Source organism: Crocodylus siamensis, chromosome 5 (genome assembly GCF_052110815.1).
Source record: "Crocodylus siamensis isolate JL-2025a chromosome 5, ASM5211081v1, whole genome shotgun sequence".
Lineage (NCBI taxonomy): Eukaryota > Metazoa > Chordata > Crocodylia > Crocodylidae > Crocodylus > Crocodylus siamensis.
Genome location: NC_143399.1, coordinates 122,019,717 through 122,038,873, shown reverse-complemented (window position 1 = coordinate 122,038,873; position 19,157 = coordinate 122,019,717). Strand labels below are relative to the sequence as shown.

Genomic DNA, 19,157 nt, shown 5'->3' with positions numbered 1-19,157 from the left:
TGCCTTTTTAACAGATGGCAAATAAATCTGGCACTCAAGTAATCTGGCCAAGAAGTTATTCTGCCTTGATTTTATAATAACACTTCATAACTATTTTTAGTTTTATGCCTAGTAGCCTGGTACTGTTTTAATAAGTTGAAGAATTTCCTCCTATCTTTTCCACGCCTGAGAAAGCTGTAAATTCAGGTTTTAGAGCTGTTCTTTCCTCATCCTTCAGAATATTTCCGTAATAGATACAATCAATTCCATCCCAAGAATAAAATAAACCCAGACCCACTAGGATTATGTTTGTACCACTGGAGCCAGAATGTGGTTGTGGACAAGTCCAGATTCAGTATTTAATCACATTGATTTTTTTTCTCTATTTTCTTAAGAATGCAAGAGAGAGATTTCATGAACATGACTGGGGAGGCACCAGCGTCCAATACCACTCAGCTTGGAATTGCACAGACCATACTGACTACAGTGTATTCAGTAGCCTTTATTGGAGGTGTGACTGGAGTCCTTGCAATGTCATTTTTTCTAGTTAAAATGAACACTCTGTCAGTGACCACCACCGCAATCGTGAACCTGGCCATGGTGCACAGCCTCCTCCTCCTAACAGTGCCATTTCGGCTTCATTACTATATTAATGGGAAATGGGTTTTTGGATTGCCCTTTTGCAAAGCAGTGAGTGCTACACTTCACATCCACATGTACCTGACTTTTCTGTTCTACATTGTCACCCTGGTTATTAGGTGGCTCATCTTCTTCCAGTGGAAGGACAAGGTGGAGTTCTACACGAAGCTTCATGCAGTGGGGGCCAGTGCTGCCGTGTGGACTCTAGTCTCTCTCATTGTGGTGCCCGTGTTTTGTTTTCAATATGGGAACTTTGGGAGATATGAAAATACCACATGTTTTAATTTCCAAGAAGAACTAAAGCAAGGCAATGTGAAAGTACTGAACTATATCATGATTGGGATTGTACCCTGCATCACTTGCATTCTTTTGGCTTTACAAATCTTCATCATTCTCAGGGTGGTGAAAAGGCTTTCAGGCTCTATCTGGTCACATCAAGAATTCTGGGCTCAGATAAAAAGCTTGATTTTCCTAACTGTCATAATCATTTGTTTCCTTCCATATCATCTTTTTAGGATCTATTACATAGAGCATGTGAATGAGAATAATCAGTTAGAAAATGGCAATGAAATCACCTTGAGTATAACAGCTATCAGCTGTCTTGATTTATTGGCATTTGTGCTGAGTGGAAGCTGCCTTAAGCAAAAAGTTATTGTGCTCCAAAACAAGTTTACCTGCTGTTAGCAGGGGCGGGCAATCGATGTTTTGGCAAGCAATCGATGGCTGCATGACAGGCAGCCAGGGGCAGATAATTATCAATTTTCTAAATTTTTAGGGGCCCCATGGGCAAGATAGAATGGCCTGGTGGGCCGCATCCAGCCCACGGGCTGCATTTTGCCCACCCCTGCATTAGCATTACTCTCCTTCGTAACTTGTCTTCCATACTACAGTATTTGGGTGAGTGGAAGGCACATGAACTTTGAATGTATTCTTTTGAATTAAGGCTATTTGACACCTGAACAGCTGCAGGCCCCCTGGGTCACACACCATTCAGGCTGCATGGACTCCCTTGATGTGTGGGCTGTGCTGATTCCCAGCCCCTCTCCGCCTGCCCAACCCAGCACCTAGACTCCCTGGATGCACGGATTACATGGATTCCCCGGGCTCCTCCTGTCCTCAGGACAAAGGCAGGAAGCAGAAGCTGGAGGAAGAGAGGGGAGAGACTCTGGCAGCAGCAAAATGAACAGTGGAGGGAGAAGCAGCCAATTAACACATCAACCTGTGTGCTGCAAGTTGGACAGCCCTCTTTTAAATAATAAACCAGAAAAAACAAGCCAGAATCATTATAAATGCTGTAAATATTTATTATTATAAAACTTCAGCCTGTGGGCTGCAAATTGGACAGAACTCTTTTAGGTAATAATTAGCAAAAATGAGCCAGAAATATTATACATGCTGTCAATATTTATTTTACAGGCCTCAAAACCCAGAATACATACTTGATTAGGTGAAAGCTGTCCATAACTAAGCACTAGCCTATCAGAATAGGTATCACTATGTGATGTGAAAATGGAAACTCTAGTCCCAATGCCATTTCAAAGAGGGGAAAGAGAGGAGGAGTCCAAGATGATTTGTACAAAATAGTGTGTGGGAAGGACACAAAATAAATATTAAAAAGATGGTAAGTGATGGAATAAAATGCAGTTTTGAAATATGTAGATTATTGTGCCTCTCATGTATATGTTAATTCAGTAACAACCATGGGTGGGTCCAGGATTGTGGCAATACGAATGCAGGAACACACCCTTTTGGGGTGGGGTACATATGCATTGAGCAGATGATGTGACCACAGCTCACTGCTGTGATTCTGGATCCCAGGGAACGCTCAGCAGCTGCTGAGCTCAGCAGTCTGGACTCTTCTCAGAGTCCCTGATTTGAGGTGGTTCAGAGTTCGGAGCCTGCTGCCCTTCACTCTGCTGAGTTCAGCAGGTGTGGGGGGGAGGAGGAACTGAAGACCTGCAACGCTGCTTGAAAGCAGGGGTTCTCAGAGGAGGATTAAGATTAATTTGTGTCCTGGACCCCTGGGCCCATCCCCCATGGCCTGGACCCTACCCCCAACCCATGCCCTATCCTGCAGCCACAAGCTTCATCCATGGCTGGGACAGTGGGAGTAGCAGCCAGAATGGGATGCGCTACCCCCTAGGCCTGGGGCAGAAGCCATGGCCTCTCCCACCCACAGGTCCACGATGGAGTCAGCATTAGAAGTGCAGAGCTGTTGCCCACCAAGCACGTGCAGCATGGACTGAGCTCTGGTGGTGGGTCCTCCCCCCGCCATTGCATTGAGGCTCATTCTGTCTGTAGCATCATCCAGCCAATGTGCAGGATTGCAGCTGGGCCAGCCCGGGACCTAGTTGCACTGGGGCTGTCCTACTGCTAGCAGGTTCCAGCCATGCACTGTGCCTGGTTCTGTTCCCTGCCACTGGCATGACTGTGCCTCCCCACCCAGTACCCAGGAGCCACAGGCTGCCACCTTGCTCATGCCTAGGTTGACCTGGCTGCCGGTTTTGTCCACACTGAGCCAGGGGCCCCTGGGCTCACAGTCCCAGGTGGTTCATATGTTAATCCACCTGTGTTTCGGGGGGCAGTTAAGTTACAACTGGCATGTTGATTACTTGGAGGAGCAGAACATTGCATTGAGTCCACGGTTGTTGCAAAAGCTTGACGGCTTTACAAACAGCGATGGAACACTGAGGACCCATTACAGTCCATTAAGGTGGTACACTGAAGCCTCAGAGCAGACTGCACTCAACAGGGACAGAACTCACCTCCTCAGTTTTTGCTCAGGACATCTTTTTGGACAGCAAGGGAAATTTTCAGGACCCATTAACCATCCTTGCCACAGTGGGCATGAGTGTACCAGCTCACAGTACAATCAGACCTGTGGGTATTCCTGGACTTTTAGCAGGCAGCCCCACCAAGCCCTGGACTCCTGCCTCCCCCAACCATGCAAGCCCCTGTGCCTGATTTGTGGACAAGTGCTTACTGTCATGAAAAAAAATCATACCTAGAAAGACACTACAACACAAAGCACATCAAATATGAAATTTTGAGGACAGGTGCATGTGGACAAAATTACAGCCCTTAAGAAGAATTTGACTGCTCAGGAAACAATTTTCACAAAACCAAGGAAGGAGATGGACAGTGTTGTTCAAGCCAGTTACATGGTGAGTAAACTTATCACAAAAGCACTCGAGCCTCATTCAGAAGGAGCGTTTGTAAAGGAGTGCATCATTGCAACCACAGCTTTATTGGCTCCAGAGAAACTTAAATTATTTGAGAGTGTGAGCTTATCTCACAGGACAGATTCAGATCGAATTAACGATATGGCTCAGGATATTAAAATGTCTCTAAAAGATTCTGCAACTGATTTTGAGTTTTCTAGTCATTGGCTATTGATGAAACAGACATAATGAGTACAGCTCAACTGGCTGTTTTTCCATATGGAATCACACCTGGTTTGGGGGTTTGTGAGGACCTGCTTTCTTTAGCAGCAATGCATGACACTACCAAAGGTGAAGATATATTTGAGGAGGTAACATCAGCAGTGCAAGGGTTTCAGTTATCATTTAAATGAAGTGGTTTTACTCCTGATGGTGCTCCAGCTATGACTGGATATCAGAAGGGATTAATTTCTCTAGTCAAGAAAGAAATAGGTTGCCTCAACCTTGATCCAAGTAAGTCAATTGTGTGTCATTGCATCATCCATCAAGAGAATCTGTGCACACATTCAGTGCAACTGAACAATGTAATGTCGATAGTAGTATCAAGCATTAATTTTATTAACAGTAGAGGATTAAACAGCTGTCAGTTTAAGGACCTATTGATGGACCTTGAATTGGAGTATGGTGATTTAGTTTACTACTGTGAAGTCCAATGGCTGAGCCGAGGGAATATGCTGAAGTGGTTTTATGAATTGAAGGAGGAAGTGAACATTTTCACAGAGATGAAGGGAAAACCTGTTGCTGAGCTGAGAGACCCAAAGTGGCTCTGTGATCTGGCATTCATGGTTGACATTACTGAGTACCTCACAGAGCTCAATGTAAAATTGCAAGGTCCTAACCAGCTTCTTACTTCCCTTTTGTCAAACGTAAAATCATTCAAAGTTAAGTTAAAGCTGTGGCAAATGCAACTGGAAAAGGGCAACATGGTGCATTTTCCAACCCTCCAGGGACAAAAACCTGCATCAACAGCAGAGTACACAAGGGAGTACAAAAATTTACTTCAGAAATGTTGTGAGTGATTTCGAGACTAAAAGTGAAGGAACTTGAATTAAACATTTTTGCCACGCTGTTCATTGTTGAAGCAGCCAATATACCCAAAAACTTTCAACAGAAAGTCATACAACTGCAAATCAACAGTGAACTTACAGCTAAATATAAGAACCTGCCTCTGCCGGAACTCTACAGACTCCATGTAAGTGCTGATGAATTTCGAAACCTGAGGAGAGATGCGCTGAAAATCGCACTGCTATTAGGTACTGCATACTGTTGTGAGCAGTTCTTTTCAAGGCTTTCTTTTGTGAAGAACCACCTGTGTGCCAGATTAACAGATGTGAATTTGAAGAACCAGTTGCGAGTAGCGACCTTTCTAGAGCCAGCAAGCATTACAAAACTCACCAAAGAAAAGCAACCTCAGCCATCACACTAAAGTGAGTGACTAAAATATTTTATGCTTCTCTCTAAAAAAGTTACTTTTTACTTGTGTATAGGCTGTGATTGATTTTTTTTCTATGGGTCAGTGGCCCACAATAGGAAAAAGGTTCCCCACCCCTGGCCTAAAGAGAATCAACTCCATCAGCAGTGGCTATCATATTTGTGGCTCGGCAATTCAGCACAATGGCCACCTGACCAGCATCTCCGTGCTGACGGTGGCAGGGTGTGCTGCCTGCCCACGTCTCTGTCTGCCCTATGCTTCCCACAATTCCTCTGTCCAAGACATGCTCAAAACCTCTCCTCTGGTCTCGTAAATCTTATGGAGCATGCAGGCTGCCACTATCAAAGCCGTTATGTTTTCTGGCTCCAACTCAAGCCTGTAGTTCAGTAACCTACACCGTGCTTTGAGGCAGGCAAAGATGCATTCAACAGTCAACCTGCATTTGCTCAGATGATAATTGAATACCATGCTTTGCAGATCCATATGGCTTCATGAGCTAGGGCTGAAGGAGGTAATCCACGACTGGTATGATAAGTGGGGGGACAGCAACACCATGGATCACTCTATCAGGGATTCTGGGTGCATATTGTCTTTGCAACTTTGTAGAAAGTTCAGTATACAGTGCTGTGAAGGAGTGAGAGAGGGTAAACAGAGCCCCCGGCGCCTTATGTGCTGGGAAGCTGAGACTAAGGGAGGAAGAGTGGCCAGCAGTGACAGAGAGGGAAAATGAAAGTAAACAGAGTTTACAGTGTGAACAGATGGCGAGGCTGCAGCTGGAAACCAGAAAAGAGGAAAAGTAATCACAGCAACATTTCCAGAGCATGCTTTTGCTCCGGATTGGAGGAGGGAAGCTGCCAGGAGGTACTTCCAGCCCCGGAGAGGGGCAGAGAGTGTCGATTCCCTGCAAGCTATTGAGAGGGGTGGCTGAGCATTCCTGCAAGAGAAATGAAGCACGAGCGATCAAAGAAGAAGGCATGCAGAGGCAAGCTTACACAAGGATTTTGATGAAGTGCTGAAGTGGAGTAGCTGCTGAGGATCCTGGAGGGAAGCAAGGAAGACTTCTTTCTCAGGTTAGAGCCTCTCTGGTGGGCCTTCACTGTGCTCAGACAAGAGATCCTACCAGGGACTGTGTAGGCTCGCCAGCAGACCTGCATGGATCTGTACTGACCAGCATTAGATTGACTGTTTTTTTAGATATGAGAGATTGATCCCTGGGTAAAGGGGACACAGACTGAATCTAAAGAGAGACTGAAACAGTTGTATTTTGAGGTGTTTTAGCCCAGCCTAAGGCATCCCCTGGATGGGGTGTGTGTCAGACTAAGACTACAGTCATCCAGGTGGCAGGGTACAGAGGGCTGAACATTAGACCATCGGGCACCATAAAAACCAGGCTGAAGAGGAACTTCAAATTCCATCTGGAGTGGCTAGGGTGGGGTAAAGTGGGGGTATGGAAGAAAAAGAAAAAGAAGACAGATATCAAGACCTGAAGGATCACCTTGGGGTATTGCCTCCTATTAACATTGTACCAACAAAGTCATGGCAGACAAGAAAAGTAAGCTCAATCTTCTGGTAGACCGGGTGATCTGAGGCTGAGATCCATCTTGCCACCGCCTGTAGGTAAATGAACTCTTGGCAGTGGCAGTAAGCCCTACAATATCTACAGTTGTCACAGGTGCGTTGCAGTCAGTAGCTGCATGTCTATAGTATCAGGTGCATCCACGGACATCACCAGGGCATCCAACAGCATTTGGTACTCCTTACTCACTCCATCAGGGTTCATCGAAGCCATGTTGTTTTGCACCACACAGCACCATCAAGGTTCACTAGGGGTGTTGGCTGAATACCTAGGCCCATTGAATAGAATCTATTAGCATTGTAATTGCCCTGCTATATACAATTCAATTCCTACATGGCTCAGGAGGCCATGGGTTGGGCGTAGGCTCAGCAGAGCTTTTGGCCTGCAACAAGAGCAGGGGTGGTGGTGGAGGGGGGTGATAAGTCATATCCCACCCATCCACTAAGAACTTGTGCAGTTTAAAATGATCCCAGAAAACTGCCATACTCCCAGGGGTTCAAATACTGGCATTTACTGGACCAGTGAATAGGCACACCAGGAAGTATCACCCCATCAATGTACCGCACTCTGGAATAAGCCAAGGTTGAAATGTGGGTGTGGGGCACCAGCGCTATATTTCAATACCTCCCATTAGCACAACACCTATGCCAGACATCAAGGCACCAGAACCATGAAGTGATCTTACAGTCACAATGGTCCAAAATCCACTCACACCTGGTTTTGAGTAGGGCAGCATTAATATCCCCACTACATTTCTATGCTGAATACACCAGGTTCCTGTAACCTGGTGTCCTCCCAAAACTTAGGAGTTTGGGATTTTGGTTGATCCCCTCCTATACCTCTGGAAATTCATCAGTCACTCATCTTTAAAAAGTGGAGCACTTAGCCAAACACTGAATGGACAAACCCTAATTTTTCCTTCCCTACACACCAAATGGACCCCCAGAACAACTGAGCAATGTATAAGTGGCACAGTGGGGGAAGAGGATGTGTTCTTGAAGGAAGAGCTGCCAGCCAAAGACTCTTGGATGTGTTTGACAGTGAACCATTATGATCTATCCATCTGGGCAACGGGGGATCACTTGGACCAGGTTCTATCCTTTTGGGCAATGGGGGACCATTTGGGCCAGGATATGCATATCATTGATGTTTTGTTAGGAAAGATCACTTGAGCAAATTCCCTTGACTACTGGTACTAAGACACAGTTCACAACTTCATAGGTACATGTAACAAGGCGACTAGCTCCAACCGTGTTACAGAGGTATTTACAGCGCTCACTCACTGGGAGCTGGAGAACTGAGCACAGAGAAATGATGTCATCAGGCTGCATTGCTCAGTCTGAAAACTCCCACACCAAACAAAAGAAAGAAAATGAGAACTAACTGAAGTGAGGAAACAGCGAAAAACCACCAACAGCAAAGTTACTTCCCCAGAAGGGGACAAAGAGTGGAGAAGTGGCTGAGCACAGTTGCTGAAATCTGTGCGAAGGCACAGAACTTTTCTAAAATATTGAGAGAATGAGATGCTGCTTGGGTACGAGTAGAGAAGACTTATCAATGAGAGCAGGGTGAATTCTCTTCTTAAAGCAAAAGGCAGCAACTGATCCAGATGAAAAAGTCTAGAAGCTGTGAGGAATTTATAGAAGATTTGACTTTAAAATGGACTATGTAATAGCCAGCATACTTATCAAAGTGACTTTAAATACAATCTACTTTGGTTCTAAGTGAATACTTTTGTAGCAGGAGTACTGCTGTAATCCCACTTGTAAGTCATTGACGTCAGTTTACACTCTCAGTTTCTATATTCTCCCACCAAGGCATGGCAGAAAAATTACAGAAAGAAGTCAACTTGTATTTTCCAGGCATGCCAAAAAGGTTTGTGAAGCTCCCCGAATACCTGGCACAAAGTGGTGCGTTGGTCAGGAACTCAACAGTGGACTCAAATTAAGAAAATCTGTGTCGCGCCCCAAATGCTGGTGCACCCTTGACCTGCGAGCCTGGGTCGGCACGACCGGCTTGGCGCGAGGAGGGAGATTTATGACTCGGCAGGTGGGTGATAACAGTAAGCAGGAGTCAGAGGGATTTAAACACAGCATGGTGGTTACACAGAAAAGTTTATTTTACTTACGCTACTGATGGCTTGCAGCGTAGGCAGAGGAGTTGATTTATTCAGTTACAGCATGCAGATATCATGTTACCCAGCATTTACAGGGTGGGTAAGAGAGTTGCTTGTTACAATTCCGAGTGATTCACATAAGCCGTTGCAGTCTGCAGATTACTGAGAGCTCTTGATAAGAAAGATAACACCAGAGATAGAGAGATAAATGGGCTGGCAAGATGGAGATACGCCAGAAAGATAACGTAGGCAGAGAGATGCACGATCTGTTCTTCTTGAGTGTATACGCAGTTCTTTGCTTTGGGCGGAAGTTCTTTCAAAGTTATACGCCAAGCATGAATAATTAATGAGTTGGCACTTGTGCTCTCTTTGTTTGCTCAGGTTTCATAAAAAGGGGGGTTATTTTTACTTGCGTGGTACTGGTTCTGTTTGGTCACAGAATGGCATGCGTAGCATATTTAATTTTACAACTTCATTAAAGTAATTTCATTTTTATCTGGTCACTATGGGTACCGATATCTCTCGTGCTGAACTGTCAAGGCCAGTTTCTCTCTCAAGTAATTTGAAATGAGGCACAGACAGGGGTGTGTATATGCAGCACTGTTAATACAGAGGGATAAATTACAATTACAGAGTTTGCTGTGTTAGCTTCTGACCTTTTGCCATCTGACCTTTTGCCATCGGCATCTGAAATCAAAGACTTTGATCTTTGACAGTCTGATGGTATAGAAGTCATGGACCAGGTAGGGGCTGATATGAGCCCGCCTCTGGATTGGCAGCAATCCATAGTGTTACGCTGAGGATATTGAAGAATCAATAGACCCAGATGGAAGAGCTGTTGCAGGTAAGGGCTCAGGAAGCAGAGGCCAGAATTATGATATTCTCATGCCAGCAGGAGTTAAGTGAAATAGTGAAATGTTAGAGGCTAGACAAATAGCAACAGCATGGGGATCCAAGATTGTTAGTCTTCCTAGGATGATGGCTGAAGATGATGTGGAAGCCTTCCTGGAGGCATTTTAGAGAATGGCTATAACAGCCAGATGGGACCCATCTAGGTAGGTTAGTCAGCTAGGTCCTTGATTTATAGAGCCAGCACAAGCAGCTTATAGTCCCTTATCTAGAGGAGAAGCAAGAGACTATGAACAAGTAAAGAATGCAATATTATATCGATTGGAAGTATCCCCTGAATCTTATTGGCAATGCTTTTGGGCAAAGAAAAAAACAAAAGAATTTAGATCATGACTGTTAGCCCAAACATTAAAAGATCCACTTGAAAAGTCAATTCAACCTGAGGATACATCAGTGGTGGAAGTTCTTGATATATTTGCATTAGAACAGTTTCTTACAGACTTAAGCAAAGATACCCAGAGATGGGTTACAGGGCATCAGCCAAAATTCATGTAAGAGACCCTACGTTTAGCAGAGGCATGTCATAGTTTGTAGGGTCAGAAGGGAGCCGAGCAGATCATCAAGTCCGACCCCCTGCCATGGCAGGAAAGAGTACTGGGGTCAAATGACCCCAGCAAAGTGATTGTTTAGCCTTGTCTTAAAGACCCCCCGGGTAGGAGCCAGCACCACTTTGCTTGGAAATTGGTTCCAGATCCTAGCCACCCTGACAGTGAAGTAGCGCCTCCTGATGTCTAATCTGAATTTACCCTCCGCCAGCTTGTGGCCATTATTTCTAGTCACTCCTGGTAGTGCTCAGGGGAGCAGGGACTCTCCCAGTGCCTGCTGGTCCCCCCTGACTAGTTTGTAACAGGCCACTAGATCCCCCCTCAGCCTTCTCTTGTGAAGGCTGAACAGGTTCAGGTCCCATAGCCTCTCCTCGTAGGGCCTGCCCTGTTGTCCCCTGATCATGCGAGTGGCCCTCCTCTGGACCCTCTCCATGTTGTCTACTTCCCTCTTGAAGTGCGGCACCCAGACCTGGACGCAGTACTTCAGCTGCGGCCTGACCATTTATAGTAGTGGAATGAGAAACAGAATCTAACAAGGTGGGAAAAGGAGGAAGTTCTACATCAATTGGTCAGAGTGATCTTGGGAATCAGGGCCAAAAAGTAGAAATGGCTAAAATGCCAAGCCAAGAGAATAAGAATTGGGAACCAAGATAAATTATCTGCTATAGATGTGAAGTCGCAGCCATGTGGCAAGATTTTGTCCCCAAAAGGTAATGGGGGATCAGTTGGGGGATTTCCTGCACAAATAAAATGTGGATTGTAGTTTCAGCAGACATAAAGGGCCTTGGAAATGACAAAGCCTATAGTAGATGTTAAAATTGGGGATTTCATAATCCCAGGTATAGTGGATCTTTGATGCCCACAAACACTGCTAAGAGCGGATTTGATTTCTTGCATGGAGCTTTGTATACCTATGAGAGACGCTGGTTAAGACTGATGGTCATGGGTCATACTGAGGACCTGGCAATTAGACTGGCAGAGACTTTACCATGCCCTATGCTGCCAGGAGTCCAGGAACAGAAGACTTGCAGAATACTGGCTTCACAGGAATAGAAACCAAGGAGATACCACAACCCAAAACCCTAATTCAGCAATAGTTTAGAAGAGATTATAGGAGATGGTTGGTTTAGGGAAAAACAAGAACAAGAACCAATATTTCAACACATTTATAAAGAAGGCTTAGTCAAGCAGGAAGGAGAGGTTGTGAACCCTGGGCTTGCAGAGGTCATCCCCAGGTTTGAGTTAAGAAAAGGTGTGCAATACTGGGTCAAGCCAGTGTGAGTGGCACACACACTTACTATAAGAGGCCACCTGGGGTGGGATAAAATAGAGGTACACCTTAAGCAGCACGTGTTTTGGCCTGGACTGTATAAACATAACTGCTGCAATTATCCAGAGTGTCAGAGGGTCTCTGACACATGCACTCCTCGGATGCCCTCATGCCACTAACATTTAATTTAAAGACCCTTTGATTGTATAGCAATGGACATGGCTGATCCTTTTCCTAAGAGCTGTGTGGGGTATCAGTTTGTCTTAGTAATAACAAATTATGCCACGAGATTTCCAGAGGCCATTCGTTTGAGATTGTAATGGGGAAGGATCTATCCCAATTACTATAGAAGAGAAGCCGAGATAAAGAACACCTGAAGATTTAGTGAGGGACTCTGGTAACAAAGGTGCCAAGACAGTAATGAGGAGGAACACACTGGTGGCATGTTCGAGACTGATTGCCAGCCAGAGAGCCAGCAGACAGACAAAAGGAAGGTTCACATGAGAGATCAGCCTCGGAAAGGGATGAGCAACTGAAAGAGTGAAACTTGGGCAAGAACAGAAGCTTCCCTGCATGGAGGCACAGGACAGAGCAAGAGAAAAGATGCTACTGGAGCCAACAACAGAGTTACGAAGGTGGTAGGCATTCTCTGGCTTTACTTACCGAATGGTAAGGTGACAGGGTGACACGGGCAACTTAACTGTAAAGAGAAAAGAGATGGAGTAAGAAGTAAGATGGAGTAAGAAGATGGAGCCACAAGGAGCTGGCAACCCAATCTAGAGACTGAGTCAAGGGTATTAACCACAAAAGGGGTGTTAACCCAGTGTACCAATTTAGGAGAATATAACAACTAAGATGGCTTTGTTACCTAGTAAAGTAATATCACTGAAACCTCAGTTTGCTTGCGATTAATGTATCTCCCATCAAGTCATGGCAGAAAAGTACCCCAGGCAGAGTGAAGAGGACATGCTTAGAGAACCCAGTAACAGAGATCTGTCACAGCCCCAAAAATAATTGAGGAACTTATAAAATGGGTATCTAGGGCAGGGATACCACAAGAGATCCCTACGGATCAAGGAAAGAATTTAAGTCTAACATTTTAAAAGGGTTTTATGCTACACCTAAAATTCGTCCAGCTCCAAACCTCCGTCTATCATCCCCAAAAAGATATTAGTAGAAAAGTTCAACTGTACATTGAAGGAAACACTGTGAGCATGCATCCAAGGAGATCCCAGAAAATGAAAGTTAATGATTCCCCCATTGTTATTAACCATCAAGGTGGTATCCCAGGCGTCTATGGGCTGTACACCATTTGAGCTAGTTTACGGTCATCATCCTCAATGCCTATTAAACAAAGTCTGTGAGGAATGAGTAGAAGAAACCCAGTGCGGGGGGAATAGACCTAGACAAGTACAGGAATTCCAGGAAAGATTGGAACGAGTGCAAACTATCGCTCAAGAAAATCTAGGAAGAAATCAGATACACCAAGAACAAAATTATGATAAGCCTACTAGAGAGAGGGATTTTCATGAGGGTGACTGGGTGTTGCTGATGTTACCAGACAGCAATCATAAGTTACTATCTCGGTGGCAAAGACCATTCCAGGTTACACATAGGACCAACAGTAGGACCAGTGAATTACGAAATTCAGAGGACAAAGCCAGTAAAAAGATGATAAGTCTATCATGTAAACTTACTTAAGAGATGGGATAGGGAAGAAGGTTGGCTTATGCAAGACAAGATGGATTCTCAGGCATTAGATTTAATTGGGGGAGGTCTGATGGTGGGAAAGGACCTATTTAATACCCAGAATAGTGAACTGCAATGGTTAGTAAGGGTGTTCCAAGATGTCTTTAGTGACTGACCGGGGGTGGCAAAAGGGGTGGAACACCATATAAGAACTCCAGGATGCAGTGCAGAATCATTGCAGGCAGTTACCTAGGCACCTATGGCAGTTAGTTAAAAGGGACAGAGCAAATGAGAACACTGGGAATCATAGAAGAGTTGCGTAGTTCCTAGAGGAATCCAATAGTGATTGTCCCTAAACTGGATGGCTCCACAAGACTGTGTGCGGATTACCAGAATGTTAATGAAGTGGGAACATTTGATGCACTCCCTATGCCACAAATAGATGATATGATAGAAAAAATAGGTCACGCTAGTTGTAGTTCTACCCTGGACCTAGCTAAGGGATATTAGCAAATCCCCATGGCCCCATGCAATAGAGAGAAAACTGCCTTTGGCATACCATAGGGCTTATTTTAGTTTACACATATGCCCTTTGGATTACATGGAGGGGCTGTGTCCTTCCAGCACTAAATGGATACAGTCTTGGCTCCCCTCCAATTATATGCAACAGCATATATCAACGATATTATTATTTTTTCTGAAAATTGGCAACAACACCAGCAACACTTGAAAGCCGTGTTATAAGAACTAAGGAATGGAGGATTAATGGCAACTCCCAGGAAATGTTCTTTAGGTCAAAAAGAAACTCAGTACTTAAGCTTTCAAGTAGGACAGGTTCGTGTTCAGCCCAGGGCTGAAAAAGTAGCAGCCATACAGAACTACAGACCACCTCAAAATCACAAACTACTTAGATTTTTCTTAGGGCTTGCAAATTATTATCAATGGTTTATTCCATGTTTTTCTGAATTGGTGGCCCCATTGACTGATATGGCACACAGGAAATGAGGCAATCTTCAGTGGTCACTCTATGAGAACTATGAAGGCTTTTAGAAAAGTTAAGAAGGTCCTTTGCCAAGACCCTGTGTTATATACCTCCAATTTCAAAGAAACATTTTACTTACAAACTGGTGCCTTAGGTGTAGCTCTAGAAGCAGTATTGTTTCAACAAATACAAGGGGAGGAACAACCCATAGCGTATGCAAATCAGAAACTCTCAGTGGATGAAACCAGGTACTCTACAATAGAGAGAATGCTTGGCCATTCGTTGGGGAGTAGAGCTTTTTAGGTATTATTTATTGGGAAGAAAGTTTATCTTAATTATGGACCATGCCCCATTAAGATGGTTACAGTCCTTAAAGACAGGTAACACTTACATTATAAGGTGGTCTTTGGAATTACAGCCTTTTCATATTTCTGTAGAACACTGTCCTGGAAGAAGGAATCTAACAGCAGATTTTTTTATCTCACTCTCTGGGATGACCACAAAAACAGAGAGATGATACCTGGAAAAGAAGGAGAAGTTAGTGTCAGAGACATTTCGCCTAAATACTTGTAAATTAAAAGGGAACTTTTGAAGTAGAGGGGAACGTACGTAACAGGGAGACTAGCTCTGACCCTGTTATGGAGGTATTTACTGCACTCAGTCGCTGGGAACCGGGGCGCTGAGTGCAGAAAAATAATGCCATCAGGCTGCGGCGTTCAGTCTGAAAACTCCCACACCTGAAATGAAAGAAAGAAAATGAGAACCAGAACTGACTTAAGCAAGGAAACAGCTAAAAACTGCCAACAGCAAAGTTACTTCCCCATAAGGAGATGGAGACTGAAGAAGTGGCCAAACACAGTTGCTGAAATCTGGGCGGAGGCACAGAACTTTACTAAAATATTGAGAGAGTGAGATAGATGCTGCTCAGGTACAAGTGGAGAAGACTTACCAACAAGAGCAGGGTGAGTGCTCTTTTTAAACCAGAAGGTAGTAACTGATCCAGATGAAAAAGGCTGGAAGCTGTGAGGAATTTATAGAAGATTTGACTATAAAATGAACTATGTAATAGCCAGCATACTTATCAAAGTGACTTCAAATACAAAGTACTTTGATACTGAACCCTTTTGTAGTGGGAGTACTGCTATAATCCCACATGTAAGTCATCAGCCCCAGTTTATATGCTAGTGACCTTTCTTTTGTTTATAATTTTAGATATTCTGTCATCAAGATATGGCAGGAAAGTTATTGGAAGGAGAGTCAAATACGTATTTTCCAAGCAAGCCAAAAAGGTTTGTGAAGCTCCCAAAATACCTGACACAGTATGCATACATTGAATTTCAGAAAAGGTTCTTATAGCAGGCCAAAAACTTTGCCAGAAAACATCTTGTGTTCAGGAGGGCACACCTAGCTAAGAGACCACAGACTGTCCTGACACTCCTACAGGAAACACGATGGAAGTGTGGGGTGACTTTTCACAGGAGCTGGTGAGCGGGAACATCCAAGATGAAGTTATCCTCCAAATGGAACCAGTCTCCCCGATACCTTGGCTGCTGAGCACAGAGGAGGTCGCTGCATTGGATGGAACTGTGCTTTCCCCCTCGGACTCTTGTGACACGGCAGAAGTTCTAGAGACCCAAAGATCAGTTTCTGTTCCAGAGATACAAGAGCATCCATGGCCAGACTTGTAAATATTGGGGAATGGGCATAATACCCATTTGTGGTACTATGGGAGGCACACAATGTTTCACTTCCATTGAGGTAGATGTGCTGTGGGTTTTCCGCAAGTAGCTTAGGAGGGGGTTAACCTTTTGTTTAATGAGTGGGGATGAGATCTCTGACCATGAACACTTTGTTTTCCAATTCCTGTTACCAGATACTTCACCAAATGGAAGCCGGGGACATGAGCCGGAACCATGGGCACCAGCTTGCACTGGAGCAGAGTGAATGTGCAAATTCTGCCTCAAGCAGTGAGAGAGCATGATGGAGTCTTTAGTAGAGGCACAATCATGAGTGACCACAGTGGCTGACTGGTGGGACAAAGCCCAGGAGGTGCTTAGAGAAGCTAAACAGAGGGAGACGGAAAGTATGGCCAGCACTAGGTAATTCTGATCATAGACAGCATAAAAACAATTCCTTGAGCTGGCCTCACAGTGCCATGAGAGTCTTGAAGATACCCATGCAATAATAAAGGAAGAGATCCTTAAGTACATGAACAAGCCTCCAATTTGTAAGAACCTCCCCCAGGAACAAGCACATGAGATCCATTAGGCTTGCCTGTATCCAGGAGGTTACCAGCTGTGAAACTGCTGAGCCTGTTCCCGCGGCCCACACAGCAACAGCTCAGAGACATTCACACTGCCTGTGAGTGAGGGATGCCCCAATTCTAGCAGGGCCAAGACACCACCACTATGCATCAGGGAAGGGGTGGGTCAGAGAGAGGGTGCATGGCCAAGAAAAAAGAGCATATGATGGGAGAGGTTATTACTTAGTAATGCTGCTGTTCATAGCGGAAATCAGGGAGTGGGCATCCTGCATTACTTCATTGCCAATAAATTCAGTGGTGTGGTCTAATGAAAGTTCATTTTCATCCATGTCTGCCTGCTTTAATGGGAAGAGTTTGTAATGCTTATTTTTGGGTGTTGTGTGTTGAAGCAATGCCAAACATTCCCTAGCTTGCTTCAGAAACACAGCAGTAATGACAGAGAGTACCTCCCCATGAGTGGACAGTGGGTGTGGAGAGGGAGAGGGGGTGCACAGAACAGGGGTACCTTGGTAACTCGGGGTGAGGTGGGACAGAGTTTGGGTAGTGGTGGTGGACAGATCCAACACAGTCTGCCCCATACTGTAACAATGGCACTAGTGCTGGTGACCAAAGGCAAACGGCAGGACATGAGAGCGGAGCCACCCAAGTTGCCTGCAGGCAGCACATATCCCCATGTGCTGCATCCCACTGCGCTGTGCCCCTCCGCGTGTCTGTGGCCAGGGTGACTCCGTGTTGTGCCACCCTTTAATCCACCCCTGGTTCCTGCAAGGACTTAATAACCACGCGGGTACCTATCATGGGCACCTGGGAGTGCTTTCATTTGCTCTTAACAGTAAATGGTGCCCTGCCAGTCCTGCATCTACAAGATATGTGCCTGCCCAGGGTACCACACTAGGTGTGCTCCCCCTGCCTCCCAACATTTATTTTTGCTGCACCCCCCCCATCTGATCTGCAATTTTAACAGGTTGTGTAGTTCTAAAAGTTTAACAAACCCCTTTATGGGTGCCTCTGGCAACTGCCATTGCTTTTGCAAGTGAGGAGAACAAAGCCAGGGAGTCTGTTATAATGGCTTGCATTTAAAAAGGAAGTGCCTGCCCATCAAGGTTATGCAAATCTCTCCCTTTCACCAGAACACACATGAAACCTGAAGTCCAGCATATAGAAATTTTGATTTTAATAATTAAACATAATTGATATATTACTGGTCTCCCATAAGAGTCATTCAGGCAAAAATGACACTTCTGTTCAGGCTAACTGAAAACCTCTGGGGAAGTCTTCCCCTGCCCAAAGCTCAACTTGATGGTGGGCTGCCAACTGACAGCCCCCCCAGCCCACTGTACTAACTATATGTAATTGCAAAAGGAACTGGCTTTTGGACTCTCGTTACAGATGGAAAGCCTTCTTTGGCCACCCCATACCATGCCTCTTTGCATGTGATCTTAAGGTGTTCAGGGACCCTCAGCTGGACTGTCCCCTGAGTACAGATGTTGGCTCTGCAGAGACAAGAGACAGAAGCCTTTTGTGCAACTTTGCAACATGTCAGAGATTTGATGCTCTGCACTAAGTGCCGTCCACTGCCTTTCCTCAGATCGGGGCTTGGCCATGCACAGGGATGCCCAGTGGGAATGGTAAGTCAACCAGTCAGATCTGGTGGCCAGGAGGTCACTGGATGAACCCCCCACTTCCCAATTTGATCCACTGGGGCCACCATCCCACTGGGTGATGGGCACAGGTAACTGCTGCCACCACTCCAAATCCTTTTCCTCACTCCCCTGTCTGCCCATGAAAGACAATTACTGTGCTCCACTGCTGCAGAGCCTTCAGCGCCCAGGCTTGGGTCACATGGGACTGCAGGGCAACCATTATGCGCACCAGCCCTTTAAAAGGGTTCTGTGAGGGAGGGGCTTGGTGTGTGTATGGATGGATGGTGTTCTTTGTGTTGGAGTGAATATGCTTGTGAGAGAGATTGTACAGGAATGCCTGAGGGCCTGTAAGGACTGATTTGATAGAGAGACAGTGATTGAGGGGACCAAGAGAGAGTGATAGCTTGTGTGAGTGGGTTTGTGTGAGATCTCCCATGGAATCTGGGCCCTTTGCAAGGAGCAAGGATCCCTGGAGCAGTCAGAGACCACCCCTCAATACACTGCTATATTCAGTCAGAGGTTGGCTCCCTGTCATTTTCCTGTCAGGTGCATAAGGGCTTTGGTAGTGGCCTCACTGAGTAGTTGGTGAGTATCCCCCATACCTTGGGAAGAGATAATTTTGTGGGCTATCCTTTCTGTCATACACCCTTGTATAAGATCAGTGACTAGGAATAGGGTAAGGTAAGCTCTGGCACTTGGTCTGAAGAGGCAGAGCCGACAACGGCAGTGGTCCAATAGATCTCTCTCATGATTGTTGTCTCTTTGTTCTAGTTATAGGATTTATAGGTCTCAGGAATACTTAGTGTTGATTGCTACTGGTGTAACTGCTGTCCTTTTTTTATATATATATATTGCTAACATAATAGTGGCTGTTTTGTGTTTCTTTAATAAAT

At 45.1% G+C, this 19,157-nt stretch overlaps 1 protein-coding gene and 1 long non-coding RNA gene across 2 annotated transcripts; both read left to right on the top strand.

The window, feature by feature from the left end:
* Nucleotides 1-375: 375 nt before the first annotated feature.
* Nucleotides 376-1,302, top strand: LOC149864510 (putative G protein-coupled receptor 141). Its single transcript, XM_090048740.1, has one exon. It carries the CDS (start codon nt 376-378, stop codon nt 1,300-1,302), a length of 927 nt encoding a protein of 308 aa, XP_089904866.1.
* Nucleotides 1,303-6,198: 4,896 nt separating this feature from the next.
* On the top strand, nt 6,199-18,221 carry LOC149864509 (uncharacterized). The gene is made up of 3 exons (XR_016442270.1): nt 6,199-6,341; nt 16,232-16,457; nt 18,011-18,221. It is a non-coding gene; the product is annotated as an uncharacterized LOC149864509 (long non-coding RNA).
* Nucleotides 18,222-19,157: the final 936 nt, after the last annotated feature.

What these genes read in the sequence shown, in the direction of transcription:
- LOC149864510 (XM_090048740.1), top strand. Translation starts at nt 376, where the DNA reads ATGCAAGAGAGAGATTTCATGAACATGACTGGGGAGGCACCAGCGTCC.